Source organism: Clupea harengus, chromosome 3 (assembly GCF_900700415.2).
Source record: "Clupea harengus chromosome 3, Ch_v2.0.2, whole genome shotgun sequence".
Classification (NCBI taxonomy): Eukaryota; Metazoa; Chordata; class Actinopteri; order Clupeiformes; family Clupeidae; genus Clupea; species Clupea harengus.
Window position 1 is genome coordinate 9949527 of NC_045154.1, and position 14967 is coordinate 9964493.

At 40.9% G+C, this 14967-nt stretch overlaps 1 protein-coding gene and 1 pseudogene across 1 annotated transcript; both read left to right on the top strand.

The window, feature by feature from the left end:
* Positions 1–1183: 1183 nt before the first annotated feature.
* On the top strand, positions 1184–3157 carry LOC116219974 (annotated as a pseudogene).
* Positions 3158–7927: 4770 nt separating this feature from the next.
* Positions 7928–14947, top strand: LOC105905105 (protein mono-ADP-ribosyltransferase PARP12-like). The gene is made up of 11 exons (XM_031564520.2): positions 7928–8760; positions 9000–9135; positions 9496–9766; positions 10019–10165; positions 10419–10720; positions 11430–11550; positions 11633–11720; positions 11967–12051; positions 12491–12621; positions 12916–13067; positions 13673–14947. Exons 1-11 carry the CDS (start codon positions 8444–8446, stop codon positions 13927–13929), a joined length of 2007 nt encoding a protein of 668 aa, XP_031420380.1. The 5' UTR covers positions 7928–8443; the 3' UTR covers positions 13930–14947.
* The last annotated feature ends 20 nt before the right edge of the window (positions 14948–14967 follow it).

A 14967-nucleotide genomic window follows, 5' to 3' on the forward strand; every position in this document is an offset into this window, starting at 1 on the left:
TTATCCCATATCGGAGACAGTCTGATGGTGAACCAAAATTCAGGTTTGATCTTGCAATGATGTACACCAGACGAGGAGAGACTTAGATATCACCGGATGGATTCACCTAATTCTCTTCCTGTCAGCCTTTGGAACAATACAGGCTTTTATCCTATTAGCAAAGCAAGGGGTGTCACCCCATAGCTCCCTCCATTAATGAATATGTATCTAATTATTACCTGGGAGTCGTGAAGTCTGAGACCCATTTGCTCACACAGAGCACAGGGGTGTCAGAACTCTAGCCATGATCAAAGAACTCAAAATCTATGCATGTGGCCGAGGATACTATGCCCTGGCTGGGGAGGAAGTTGAGAGCTATCTCACACCTCATGTAGGGCAGGTCCAGAATACACATGAGAAGTTTCACATTTCACACATCTCCAAATAAAAGTAAACATTACAACTAGGAATGAGATACATTGAATTATTGACTATGGCATATACGTATTAACTCTAAATCCTAAATCCTTGTTCCTTCAGTCCGTAAAACCCAAATTTGTTTTGCTATTTGGCACCAAGATAATTCAAATAATGAAATTTGAAAATATATGCATTTTGTGTAAAAGCTACAACTAGTAGACAACTATTTACATTTTGCATTGCATTGATTCATTTGGCAGATGCTTTTATCCAAAGCCATTTACAAGTCAAGGAGACACACTGGGTGTGAGAGTAAGTGAGAGTTGGCAGAGAGTAGAAGCAGAAGTGCAAAAAGTGCTAGTTTGTTTATTTGTTATCTGTTATTGTTATTGATAATATGTTGATACAACTGTAGGCTACTATGGATACTAAGGATAGGTCTTTTCTTTTATACATTTAACATTATGTATGTGTAGTGGCACAAATATGGAAAATGTTGTGTTGCATATCAGCAAGATGGCATATAGTTTGAGTATGTCTGGGATTGGAATGATATCTACGTACACCATTTCTATTTCTATTAAATGTTGAAGAGAAACCTCACAGCAAATAATAATACAATATTAGTCAGAGCATCATTTTTTTGTGTGTGTCAGGAGAAACTTAAGTCAGACCATGATAAAATGCAAAAAAAATCTGGAAATAAGGACATGGGGCAACATACAAAGGTGAGTACATTACACTTATTTGCACACTTAAACACTGAACATTTAATGTTGCCTGCCTTAACATTCATAAACATGTTCATCGCTATTTACAGAGCCAGCTAGATGCTTCAGAGAGAAGCATAAAGGAGGTGTTTAAGCAGCTTCATCAGTTCCTGAGTGAGGAAGAGGAGTCCAGACTGACTGCACTGAGGGAGGAAGAGGACAGAAGGGGAAGATCATTGACAGAGAAATAAAGACCCTTCAGGAGCAGATTCAGACTTTCAAGGACTCTGTTCAACATGTGGAAAAAGACCTGAAGCAGGACAGTGTTTCCTTTCTCAAGGTAATTGGTGTAAATTTTGCTCTGCTGTCAATGTTAATCCATATAATCATCCAATCACCTATCCTACTTGTTAAATTCTTTAGATGATCATTTTGTTGTTATATTTTAGGAACACCAGAGCACTAAGAGCAGGTAAGTCATCATCACTTATTATTACTCTTCATCTCTCTTCTGTCAGTTCTTCTGTTTGTTGAGTGACTTTTGTGTGTGATTGCAGAGCCCAGTGCACACTGCAGGACCCACAGCTGCTCTCAGGGGCTATGATAGATGAAGCCAAACACCTGGGCAACCTCAAGTTCAGAGTCTGGGAGAAGATGATGGAGACTATAGAGTACTGTAAGTACTGGTAGTAGGGCTGACATGTGTGCAGACATGCTCTGGTGCCAATAGTTCTGTCATTCTGTTATCATGTTCATGCACATGTTGATACAGTTTTACTGGTCCCACTTTATAATAAGCGCCATTAGACAGTAACACTTATTAAGTACATAATGATTGATTGATAGGTACAATGTGCTTCTCATATAAGTTAGCATTGTTACAAATTTGAGTTAGGTCCATGATATAATTTCTTCAGTGTCTAGTTAGTATTCCCTGAAGAAGCAACAAAAACATGCATACGCATACATACACACGCACACATGCACCCACACATAAAGTGGTACTTTTCAACTTTTACTCCATAAAGCCAGCCATAAATTGTTCCAGAGTACTGATATAACAAAACTAGTACTCATATTTATTGATAGCTTCCCCTCAGGAAAGCACTGCTGGGAGGTGCATATGGGGGACAGGAGTAACTGGTGTTTGGATGTAGCCAAGGAGTCTGTGGAGAGGAAGGGTAAGGTAATCTTATGGCCAACAGATGGGTTATGGACTGCACTGAAGAAAGAAGACAAATACAACGCAAGTTCAGAGATCCTTTCCCTGAAGACCAAACCTCAGAGGATCAGAGTGCAGCTGGATTATGAGAGAGGAGAGGTGTCCTTCTACGACCCAAGTGACATGTCTCACCTTTACACCTACAAGGACACTTTCAAGGAAAACATGTTTCCCTATTTTTCCCCTGATACTGATAACAGTGATATAAGCCTACAGATCTGCCCACTTAAATTGTCAGTGAAAAAACTTTGAAACAGAGGGCTATTAAGTTCTAAATGGGAAGCTGTCATACTACACTTTAATAAGCCAGCAGAGTACATGGGAGACATGTGGGATTTTGGTTAGTAAATGTAAAGTTTTAAGTGAAGCTCCATAAGTATCTTAGGGGTTTAAGACAAACATTAATACCTCAGTGTCTGACTACCATGACAATCTAAGGGTGTGTGTGTAACGGAGTTATAAATGTAAATAGATTAAATGTAAATAGAGTGTGAGTTTCGCCATAAATAAGCGTGTTTTATTAGTGTTGGTGTTTTGAAGCCACCTTCGGGGATGTGACGTACTGCAGGTCTGCAAGATATATTCATGTGCCGTTGCCATAATCCGACAGAAGAGATATGCCTGTCAGCGGTAGGTCCATAATGCAATTTGACCATCACAATTTGTACATTTTTAGATAGCTAGATGCAGTGAATGTTGAGAACTTCGACATGTAACGTGTATTTTCTATATCTCATTAACTTATTGAGATGAAGAAATACAGGAATGAATGAATGAATGCAGGAATGAATGAATGAATGAATGAATGAATAAATAAATGAATGAATGAATACAGAAATAAATGAATGAATAAATGAATGAATGAATAAATAAATGAATACAGAAATAAATACATACATAAATGTAAATTATAAGTAACTATTGATTGACAATTGTGCATTCATTAATACATGTATTCATTTCTTTCTGTCTAAATGCATGGATGTGGACATTTATTTATTCATTCATTCATTTGTAGATATGGCAGGTTTGGTCCTCCATAGTGTACATGACATGTCATTACTTTATTGTAATGTGTGTTGACGGTTGATACAGTTAAGTGTGTGTGTTGTGTGTCCGTGTGTGTGTGTTTCAGTTCTTAGTCTCATGTGGTCTTCTCCGTCCGTGTATTGTGTCTTGCTTTGTTTAAAAGCAATGGGTGACTGTGACTGTGCAGGTGGGGTACTGCAGTAAGTGGAATTTGGGTGTAGTCAAGGAGTCTGTGGAGAGGAAGGGTGAGGTAACCTTAAGTTCAAAATATGGGATCTGGACTGTACGAAAGGTAAAATACGAATACATAGCAAATTCAAATATCCTTTCCCTGAAGACCAAACCTCAGAGGATCAGAGTGCAGCTGGATTATGAGAGAGGAGAGGTGTCCTTCTACGACCCAAGTGACATGTCTCACCTTTACACCTACAAGGACACTTTCATGGGAAAATTGTTTCCCCTATTTTTCCTCTAGTGAATATGACAGTGATATAACCCTACAGATCAGCCCACTTAAATTGCCAGTGAAAAACATTGAAACAGAGGGCCATAAGTTCTGAATGGGATGCTGTAATACTACACTGTAATAAGCCAGTAGGGTACATGGGAGACATGTTGGATTTTGGTTAGTTAATGTAAAATTTTAGGTGAAGCTTAATCAAGAAGCTCTATAAGTAACGGAGTTTCAGTGAAACATTATTACTTCAGTGTCTGACTACCATGACAATCTAAGGGTGTGTGTTTGTGCTGTGTCACTGTGACCTGTTTTACAATGTTGCTAAGACTAAAAAAATCTTTACACATGTTATTTGTGTCAGAGAGGCCTCTAGATATATGGTTTTGAGGATCAATGGGCCATGATGGGCCCCTCTGGGTCTGGTTAGAGCCTCTGACTGTGGCCGTGTGGTGCAGCTGGTACTGGCCTACAGAGTAGAACATCATATCTGTTGTGCTGGTGGTTTCACTACTCCCTTATATGGTTTGCTTCCGGGTTTGTAACTGCTGTGTGCCACAGTGGTATAACTGAGGGCTCCTCAGACATTCAGAGGGAGACACTGGAGAGAGATGGAGAGACATCACAGAGACATCGTGGAGACACCTTGATAAGCAAGGTGAGCAGAGACATCTTGAAAGAGACTTGATCTTCATCTGATGTCATAAGAAGACTTCAAATGTATCTTAGTCTGAGAAAGTTATTATGGGCAACAGAACAACTGAGAAAGTTACTGTTTTATTTTAAACAATAAATGGCTTCAATATTTCACTTCAGTGTCATCTGAATTCAAGCCCTGTTTAAGGATACAGTCATCTTTATTTTCAGTACAGAAACACAATGGAATACAAAAAAAATCTAGCTTATGCATGTAAGCTGTAGGGCTTTATTAACATTTGGGTGTATTTGCAAGTTCAGAAATAATTAACAAGTTTAATTATATGATGTTGTGTCATGACTTTTCCTATGTTGTTAGAGCAACATTAATAACTATGCACCCCATCAATCTACTATAAGATGTTTGTAGTTGTAGAACATTAAACAAGTCAAATTAAATTAAAGCTCATTGTGTGTTATTACATTTTATGTTGATCTATAATTGACATTTCAACCTGAGATTGGGTTCATTTCTAGACACACTGTACAGCATGTGGGCCTTTATTGTTTCTTAATGTTGGGGGCCACATGTTTAATTGAGCCCATGTTGTATGTTGGGGGTCACATGTTTAATGGAGCCCATGTTGTATGTTATGGCAACTGGACATGCTGCTCAGTGCTGAAAGTGCAGGTCCTCTCCTCTTAGTTTACCACCAGCGAGTCAATAAGGGATTATATTAACAGGAAATAAAAAATGACCGAAAAGGTGTCAGTTGAAGCTTTAGTTTATTATAGAGTAAAGTGAAGGATATTCAGCTGGTTGCAATTCAGCAACCTCACCACTAGATGCCACTACAATACAATACAGCTGAGAGCACAGAACTCAACATCTACAATCATGGTAATCAGGTATAATCAGAGGTACTGATTACAGTTGATCTCATACTGTACCTGAAATACCATACTGTACTTGAAATGATCAAAACCCAATGCATGTAACTTCAAGCTAGCATGGAGCAGGAAGAGATATCTAGCTCTATTGGAGCTCCATCTAGTGGTTGAAGGCTGTACTGATGACAATATGGACTATATGAGTAGATAATTAGCTCATATGCAATATATATACAGGAGTAGGTGAAAAAAAATTGATTTAATTGGCTATACAGTTCTCTTCTCATCTACCAGTGGCAGTGCCCACTGTGCAATATTACTGTGACATTTTATTACATTGTTAGGAAGTTATTACATTATCAGGTCTGATTTACATTCTACATTTTTTGTGAAGTGAAGTAGAAATGTTTATTAAATTATTAGGAGTTATTCCATTATCTGGAGATGTATTCCATTACAAACCTTTTCAGCTTCTGTGAAATTATTTTCTAGTGGACTTTGGAAGTCGAAGTTTGACTTGATGTTCCCCTGCAACAGGACACACTTCCAAACTCTGACTCAAAGCCTTTATAGTGCATATACACAAACTAATGTTAAGGTCATTGGTGTTTACAGAAGTGTAATATCCCACTTAACATGCAGTCTTCATTACAGGTAACACAGCAGCTCCCCTGATATGTTACATCAGTTAAAATGCAAGTAATTTTCAATACCAGTATTTCACCAGTAAGTTATAGCAAATCTAACGATGTCCACTCTTAATAGTGAAAATGTGGTGAGCTAGTACTCTGCTTAGCTCCATGTCCTGCACAGCATCCTGTAAGGGTATGATTTGTATGTCCTGAATGTTGAGTGGGACTGTCACAGTCATCACACTCAGCCCTGTCCTCATCCACACAGAACCATTTGGGTGTTTTAGTGTGTGTACTGCACACCATCCCACTCTGTTCTGGGTCATTAGTCATCTTATAAATGTGTCTGAAAGCTCTTTCAAGGAGAAATGGACCCTGAGATTTCCCTTGGATGATTTTCTGTTACACAACGGGCAGTTCCTATCCAGTGCTTTTCCCCCAGGATTGTGAAAGACATGCTTGGCAAAAGCTGTGGTGGCAGCCAAGGGAACCCAGTTCCTCAAACGTCTTACAGCAAAAGCTGTGCTGGCAGCCTAGGCCCTAGGGGACCCGGTTCCTCAAGCGTCTTATAGCAAAGAGAGAAGCGCAGGAACTGTTCAAGACTTCTCTGTATTTCAGCCATTGTTCTATCATATCCTGTGCCCAAAAACACAATATCCTATCTAGAAGGTGGTTCGCTGACAATGTAGTCCATAGGTCAGGCTTTTACATGCATACTGTTTATAGCCCTGTGTGCTTGCATTTCACTCCTGATATTCACTCAGACAGTCTTGCTTTTTTCACTTTGAATATTTAATAGTTTGATTATATCCCACATGAATAACTGGAAAAGCTACATTTACATGTTATCTTTACTATTAGATTTACAAAACAACTCTTGGTAGTTGTCCAACAGTCACAGATTTGTGATTGGAACATTGGTATAATTAACACAAAAAGTCTAATTCTGTCTAATTTGACAGCATGCTGTCTCTCGCAATCTCAAGTTAAGTGGGATATATAATATACAGTCCCTAATCTCAGGCCTAATCTCTGATATTAACAAAATATGATGCATCATTTACGAAGATGGAACAATGCATTTGATGGGATGTTGTGTGCAGTTAAGCAGCTGATTGTCAGGTCTCTTTAAGGAAAAGTGACAATTGTCCTACTGAGATTGGTTTCTGCTTTGACATCTCATCGCTTGTGGATGACAGTCTGTAAATCCACATAGTGCACCTCATCCAAAGGTTAAAATGTTGCAGGTTTAGCGTGTGCTATGTAGACTTGCAAATGCCTCAGACACCCTTTTGCTGGTTTTTAAGTTAAATGTCATCAATACTACATCACAGGATCCGGCTCTGTTTATGTTAAATGTTACAATGTTTAGATGTATACAGTCCAATTCTATGAACAATGCATTGGTTATATCCCACTGATACTATTGCGACAAACATTACAGTAGTCATGTGACCTCTCATTTCCTTTATGGATGACATAGAATACAATAAGCATGAAGAGTAGACATTGCCACTGGCGTATGATTGGCTGGCAGCAGTCCTCTGCTCACTTCATTGGCCAAGTCCAGCCTATTAGTAACAGTCACAAAAAGCCACCATTCATGTAACTGAAAACACTAATTCAAATTTAAATGGACACATACAACTATCCCAATATCAGAGTGTAGCGAAGGGAGAGAGCAGTCACCCCACCCGACTCTGTCACACTGCCCTCCCCTTTGGGAAGCTTGGCCATGCACGTGCCATCCCTGGGTGCCCCACACATTAGTGGTTAACCCATCTCTGGGGTCCAGGGGTCAACCTTACAAGGGAGTTCCACACTCTGGAGCCAGGCTATTTGGCGTTGGGGTAGGGGGCTGGTTTGGTAAATCTGTGTTTGAGGCCGGGTGGGGAGACTGCTCTCTCCCTTTGCCACTGGTGCCATGGTGGAGTGGGGGACCCCAGAGATGGGTGAAGCTCATGGGGCACGCTGGGGTGGACTAGGTTGGGGATGCTTGGGGGATGCAAGAGGGAAGTCTGTGTGCGTGGATAGCCCCATACTCCCCCAGGGATAATAACAATATAGACATATTATGTAGACTACAGTAATATTAAAAAGGATAAAGGCATGTTGGCTTATCAAAACAAAATGTTTCAATGCGGGGGTGGTGATAGCTTATGATGTCTGCGATTGTAGCCCGTATTTAATAATATGACTATGACTGATATGACTATTGCTAAATGACTGATTTCACAATAACTGATCTAACAGGTCTAACAGCATCATTAGAAGTACCATTGCTTGAGTTGAGTATACGTAAGGATAGGATACCCAGAGCCAGCGCCTTCACCTGTCGTGCAGATGTAATAGCAGGTTCAAAGCAACAGTTTCGCTTTCCTTTCTGATGAAACGAGACTCCGGGTATATCCAGTAGCCTACGCCTCTTGGGCTCAAGTGGGATGACAGCTCGTCGGACGAATGCAGAAAAATGTCGTCTCCGATCGACCTCTCTGTTATAACAATCCTCTGTCAAAACCAAGGATGTTTAGAGTTTAAAAAGCTTAATCAAGTTTTACAACGAAAAATGGCAGTCGCAGAACATGTACTGTTTAGAGAGCTCTTGGACGAGAGTAAATTCCTATTAATTGATGGTAAAGAGAAGTCCATCAATCCTACAGGCATTCGACCTAACTGTCTGGTCATTGCTAAAACAACGTTACGAGTCTGTCAAAATCTCCAATGCCTTCATTGTGACAGTTTTCTACACTTGTGTAGGTATTTTGTCTGCGGGAATTGTCGATTTGGGTAAGTTATCAGACTCTCTCTCTCTCTTCTGTTGTATGTGTGCGTGTGTATGTGTATGTAAGTGATAACTGTGTTATCTGAAAACGTATAGCATATACGGCCAGTGTAGTTTTTGACGCTGAGCAAGCGTCATCAGTGCCTGCATTTGGGTAGGCTAGGTCACTGTATTACACCAGATTGTAGGACTATACCAAGTTAAGAAATGTGTGTACGTATTTAATATATATTCAATTTAACAGGGCCAAATGCAAACACCCACACAGCTTTGACTCCCCGGCGAACAGGGCGCTTCTGCAGAAAACGGGTTTGAGTGAACTAGGTGTAGGGGAGTTGTGTTCCCTACTCCTACAGAATGATCCGTACCTGCTGCCTGAGGTCAGTGCATAGCCTAGTAGCATATATCCCAAAATACTAATTATATGAGGTGTGCATTAACTAAATGCTAATTAACTGAGAATAATGACCAGACAAGCTAGTTTCAATGTTGTGAAAGAAAAACACGAGTAAAGGCCTATATAATAATACACTCACCCAGTGTTGGATGTAGCCTAGTTTGCTCTTCAGTCTTTTGAACATAATGATTAGTAGGCTATAAGTGTGCCTCTCTTCAGGAAACGGAACCATTTGCTTTACTGTTTGCTCAACGTAATCTGTTGTCATTCATCGTATTCACCTTAATTCAAGCTCCTTATTGAAGCTTTGTTTTTTTATGAAACATCTTTGAAAACCTTCCAGATATGCTCTCATTACAACAAGGGCAATGGGGTACACGGCTCCTGCAGATTTCAATCGAAGTGTACCAGTCTGCATGTGTGCCAGCACTTCCTTCTGGGGGACTGTAAGTTTGGGCCCGCTTGTAAGAGGGCACACATGTTTGACGCAAGCAGCGTGAAGATCCTCAACGGCAGAGGCTTCAGCCCAGAGAACATTCGAAACCTCCAGCTGATCTACAAGAACCGGCTGCTGATGAGTGGAGAGAGGCCAGTCGCCATGAAAACGGCCTATAGTAAGTAGCAATTCATTAACAATCCAAGTAGCAATGTTAGGAATGTGTGTCAAATCTGCACTGCACAAATTTGCCGTCCCGGTGTGGGGAACTAATTTATTCTACACTGCACGAGTGATAATTTCACTATTAGTTAATGTATCCAAAGGCCACACTCAGACTAAGAGAGAATATGCAGTACACATTAAATCATATTTAAATAAATGTGAAATAATTTAAAGTTGATACATTGATTTATCTTTGTTTTTTTAGAGACCATATCTTCCCCAGGACCAAAGCTACCATTTGCGCTACCTGCTGTCAGAGAGCGGCCACGGCAGCATTCAGGCGCCTCCATCAGTGAAGCCGACCACAACGAAATATGCCTTTACTTCATCCACAGAGGCTGTAGCTTCAAAGGCATGACCATGGACCGTCAATTGCAGTCAGAAACATAGTAACCTTAGTGTTGTCTACCTGATTGTGCTAATCACTTTCATAGAGATATATGCATGGGTGCCAGAAAGACATTATACTATTAGGCTAAGTGCTTATATTATTTAAGGCTTGAGGAAACTGAAGCCTAGTTTTTATGAATTAAAAATGCATAACTAAAGTATTTAAGAGAAATTAAAGTTTTGGCCATAAGTAATTCTGTACCTTTGCTTTGTAGATAAGTGCATTCGTGTCCACCACGCTCTTCCATACAAATGGCAGATTTCGGACAATGATGGTGTGACATGGAAAGACCTTTCTAATCAAGAGGAGGTCGAGAGAGCCTACTGCAGCCCAACCAATGACAAAGCCCCGGGGGACCGGCCCGTGAACTTCCTCACTATGACCAGTGCGGGCTCACAGGTCCGGCGTCTGTCCACTGCCTCTTCTGTCACCAAACCGCCTCACTTCATCCTGACCACAGAGTGGCGCTGGTACTGGGAAGATGACCAGGGGGGCTGGAATGAGTACGGAGTCAAGGTCAGTGAGTAGCTACAGTTTGTAGAACAGAATGTTCACCAGTGGCACTGAATGAGTTTGTTATTGGCGGAGAAAGATATCTCTGTGATCAGACTCACAACTTGTGCCTCCTATAGAACGTTTATATATGAGTAGATGTAAAGAGATTCGGTTGAAAAGAAATTGTGGTGAACCATTTAAGGTGTGGTCCGTGATTGTAATGCAATACAAATTCAACTAATTTCTCTTCACGGTCTGCTAGCTGTCCATTCTGTGTGTGCACTCAGAAAAACTCCAGTGTTCACACACATACCTGGCTCTGTAAATTGGAAACATAAAAAATGGCCTTGGGGGGAAAAGGGTAGGTGGAGTGTAAGCTGCATGTCCTGCTGCTGGGTAAGCAACTGCAGAGTGTGTGTGAGAAAGCGAGAGGGGTGTGGGCAGATCTTAAAGGCACCTGGCACCTGCAGGTAATCACAGGTGATTACAGGTGAGATCCAAGGTATCTGAGGTATCTTGGCTCAAACAGAGGTAAACAATCAATAACACAAAGCAACAAATACCAGGCCTATATCACCGAGCAATAAACTACGCTATCCAATCAATTATGTTCTTTCAGGAGCAATGGTCTTAGGCTAAAAAGGGAGAGACATGTATTCGATTTGCTTTTGAGTTAAAAAAACACTGACTGCACCTTTAAGGTGTTTAGGAAGCTCTGTCCTCTGTACAGGCTTATGGACCAGCTGTGGCCTCGCTCACCTCTGAAACACTGGAGAAAGCTTACCTCTGCAGCGGTGACACGGACCTGTCCTTCGATGCAAAAGAGCAACAGTACACAATCCACCTGAAAGGTAGAAATCTTATTACACTTTTTAAAAAAACTTTGATTATCAGTATGCAGTAATTTATATTTGTTTTTGTATTACTTTTCAGAAATGTATCAACAGAACCAAAAATACAAAACCAAAAGGGAGGTCCGAAGACGACCCTTTCTTCAAGACGTTCAGACCAAGTTGAAATGGTACCCTTGTCCCCTGTGTTCTGAGTTTAACATAACAGCATAATGCCAGTTCCTTATATTAATGCCTCTTAAGATTTGTGTACTTTCATTAGTATGACATTGCATTTTATAATACGATGTAACATATCAGGAGTAGGGTTTAGAGTTTCAGATGTTTGTGGCCAGATAGCTTCTTGTTGTTTCATTGTTTATATTAATTAACACAGGTACATCTGCAGTAATTTATTCTCTGTGTTTCTCTTCAAGTGAGTCTTCAGAGAGCTCTAGCTCCTCCTCTGCAGATGTGCCAGCTCACTGGGATCAAACAGCCCTTCCTAACTTTACCTACAAGGTGACTTAACTCACACTGGTGATGAATGATATGAGGCATATCACATCCCTTTGTATGTCAGGCTAGATGTCATTTTGACACATACCGAACAGGAAGAACTCATCACAATGGCACGGTAGGAAGGCAGGCGATCATTTACACTTATGGAACATTAATGGTGGACGGATGACATTAACGTAAGAAATTAACACAGGCATTGATCAGTACCACACAGACCAAATAATGAACAATCACACACACTTTGACCAGACACTAATGGGAAACAACCTGAATTATCTGGGCAGAATAGCAATGTGCTAACTGTGCTAATGTCAGTCTCTAGCCCCACAGAATGTTATGAGGTTACACAACAATCTCTTGCCCCAACAATATACATATTTATGACCCCATGAGACTAATTCACATTAGTCTAACAGTATATGGTTGTTTATGCTTCCAGCTTGTTCCACTCTCAGCCTCCTCTGATGACTTCCAGAAGGTGGAGAAGATGTTCAAAACCACAATGTCCAACAGCACTGTTCAGAGTATCAGAAGGATACAGAATCGATCACTTTGGAAAGTTTTTCAATGGTATGTGGTGTATAAACTCACATACACCAGACATCCATAAAAGCGCTACTTGTACGGTACAGAAAGTGATTTTCAGTGATGACTTATGGAGTATAAAGAAAAAGAACAAGGCGAAAACTAGAATGTAAAGAATCAGTACAACTTACAGTCTGGTGTATAGTAATATACTGCACGTAAACTAAATCTGTTACAAGTCCTAATAGTTCCAATTCTCACAAATAAGAAGTACACACTTGACCTTACAGTTTGTCTGTTTGAGCTTCATTTTGTGTGCTTTACCCATGACCTCCCCAGGCAGAAGGAGATCATGAGGGAGAGGAGTGGGGGCAAGGCGGTAGAGGAACGCCTGCTGTTCCACGGCACAGACCACTCTCTGCTGGAGGCCATCTGTGAGCAGAACTTTGACTGGAGGATGTGCGGAGTCCACGGCACGCTCTACGGAAAGGGTGAGTGTAGTTGGACAGTACAGCTAAAGTACAGAGCGGTGCAGAGTGTAAATGTCACTCCACAATGCAACAAGAGCATGGGAAGTAGACCTGCTAGCAAGAGGGCTTCAGCGCATGGCTTTTAGCATCAGCTGCTAGCACGACTGCTTCCCATTTCAAAAGCTGCAGGTTTGAGTTCCGTGTGGGGACTGGGCTGCATCACAATGCAAATTACATGAGCTTCATCTGAACAGGGACACTTCACACCTCCAAAATGAATGCAAATGTGCAAACAACCAGACACAGCCCTGATCGGTGCTGTCCCCTTTCTATATCCTGCTGCCATCTCTGAAACTATAACTGGAGGAAGTGTAGACTTTTCATCATGGCCTCCATCAAAAGTGACAGTAAGCAGAACAAGTGCATACTGTTCCTCACGTCCAAAACTGTACAATTGACCTGAAACCTGAAAATGAAACAAAAGTATTTAGACCAAAAAGCAAGTGCCTTGCAGGAGCTGGTGTATGGATACGAATGTTAACTCTTGCACTTTGTGCTATATTTCATGGTCTGACTGAAGCAGAAAACACCCATTTACTACCATGTTCTCTCATTTTGACCTGTAGGAAGCTACTTTGCCAGAGATGCTGCATACTCGCACAACTACTGTAACTCCACCAGCAGCATCAAGATCATGTTCGTGGCCCGGGTGTTGGTGGGACAATTCGCCCGTGGCATCAGCCGTTATGTGCGTCCTCCAGCTAAAGGAACTGCCAAGGGTCTCTACGACAGCTGTGTGGACAACGACAGCAATCCCGCCATTTTTGTCATCTTTGAGAAATATCAGATTTACCCAGAGTTTGCCATTGAGTACAGGTCCTAGACCTCCCAATGGGTCTGGTGTTTGGTGGGAGTGCCAGAGCAAGTTTCTGAATGAGGTGGTTTGATTTATAGTTCCACATGTGTAGCGCTTTGATGGATACGAAAATGTCACTCAGTAAGGGAAGATATGAGGCTCTGTGCTGAAGGGCAGGATACTGGCCGCCTCCTCAACAGTGTGTACAAAATATAATTGTACTTTGATGAGCAGCACATGTACAGAAGCTCTGGTTGTGTGACTAGGTTAAGTTTAGTTTAACCGCATACTACTCCATGATATGATAAAGCATGAAGTCACATCACTGAAAAAAAACATTGTATTGCTATTAACACAACTATTCTAGATATTTTTAAGTTTTTTTTTTTTCTTTAATGAAGATGTTTCACTCAGACGACAGTGCTTGATTGTACACTGGCTTAACCTTTACCATGGTCTTCCCTAGTGGAGACACAGAGCTGTTGGTGGACTACTACTGATCTATGAAGTCACTCATTTCATTTCTCAGAAGCAGCACTACAGGAGAATACTGAACCCATTAAACAGCATTTATCTAGTGCTTATTTAAGAGAATGCCCTCTGTCAGCTGGTCATTATGGACCTTTGATGAATGCCCAAGCTGAGGGAGCATAGGAAGTGTTCAAGCTTTTAACTGGTTTGTTCATGGACCAAAAGGGGCCAAGCCTACCATCCTTTTGTGTTCTATGGACCAATATAGAGGAAGAGCTTAACTCCCAACCTTCTTTTGAAGGGTTTGAGTATCGTTGTGTTGTGCTGGGAGTATAGTAAGGCCCTTGTGGACCTGAAAAGTCAACTATGTTTAAACTGATATTTGTGAGGTATTGTTTTATGTGTAACATTCAGCTTTTTAAAGATTTGCTTCCCAATATAAATCAACATAGCCATTACATTCCTAAATGAACTATTTGTCCTGTCGTACTATGTATGTCTTCAAAGAGGTGTGGTGGTTGTGGTCTGCATTTGTCTTTCCAATAAGTGGCATAAATAAAGATCAACAACAGTTTCTGGTTCTGACTTCTGTCC

Coding starts and splice junctions, on each gene's coding strand:
- LOC105905105 (XM_031564520.2), top strand. CDS start 8,444: ATGTCGTCTCCGATCGACCTCTCTGTTATAACAATCCTCTGTCAAAAC. Junction 10,721..11,429: donor GGAATGAGTACGGAGTCAAG/GTCAGTGAGTAG, acceptor TCCTCTGTACAG/GCTTATGGACCAGCTGTGGC. Junction 12,052..12,490: donor TTCCTAACTTTACCTACAAG/GTGACTTAACTC, acceptor TTATGCTTCCAG/CTTGTTCCACTCTCAGCCTC.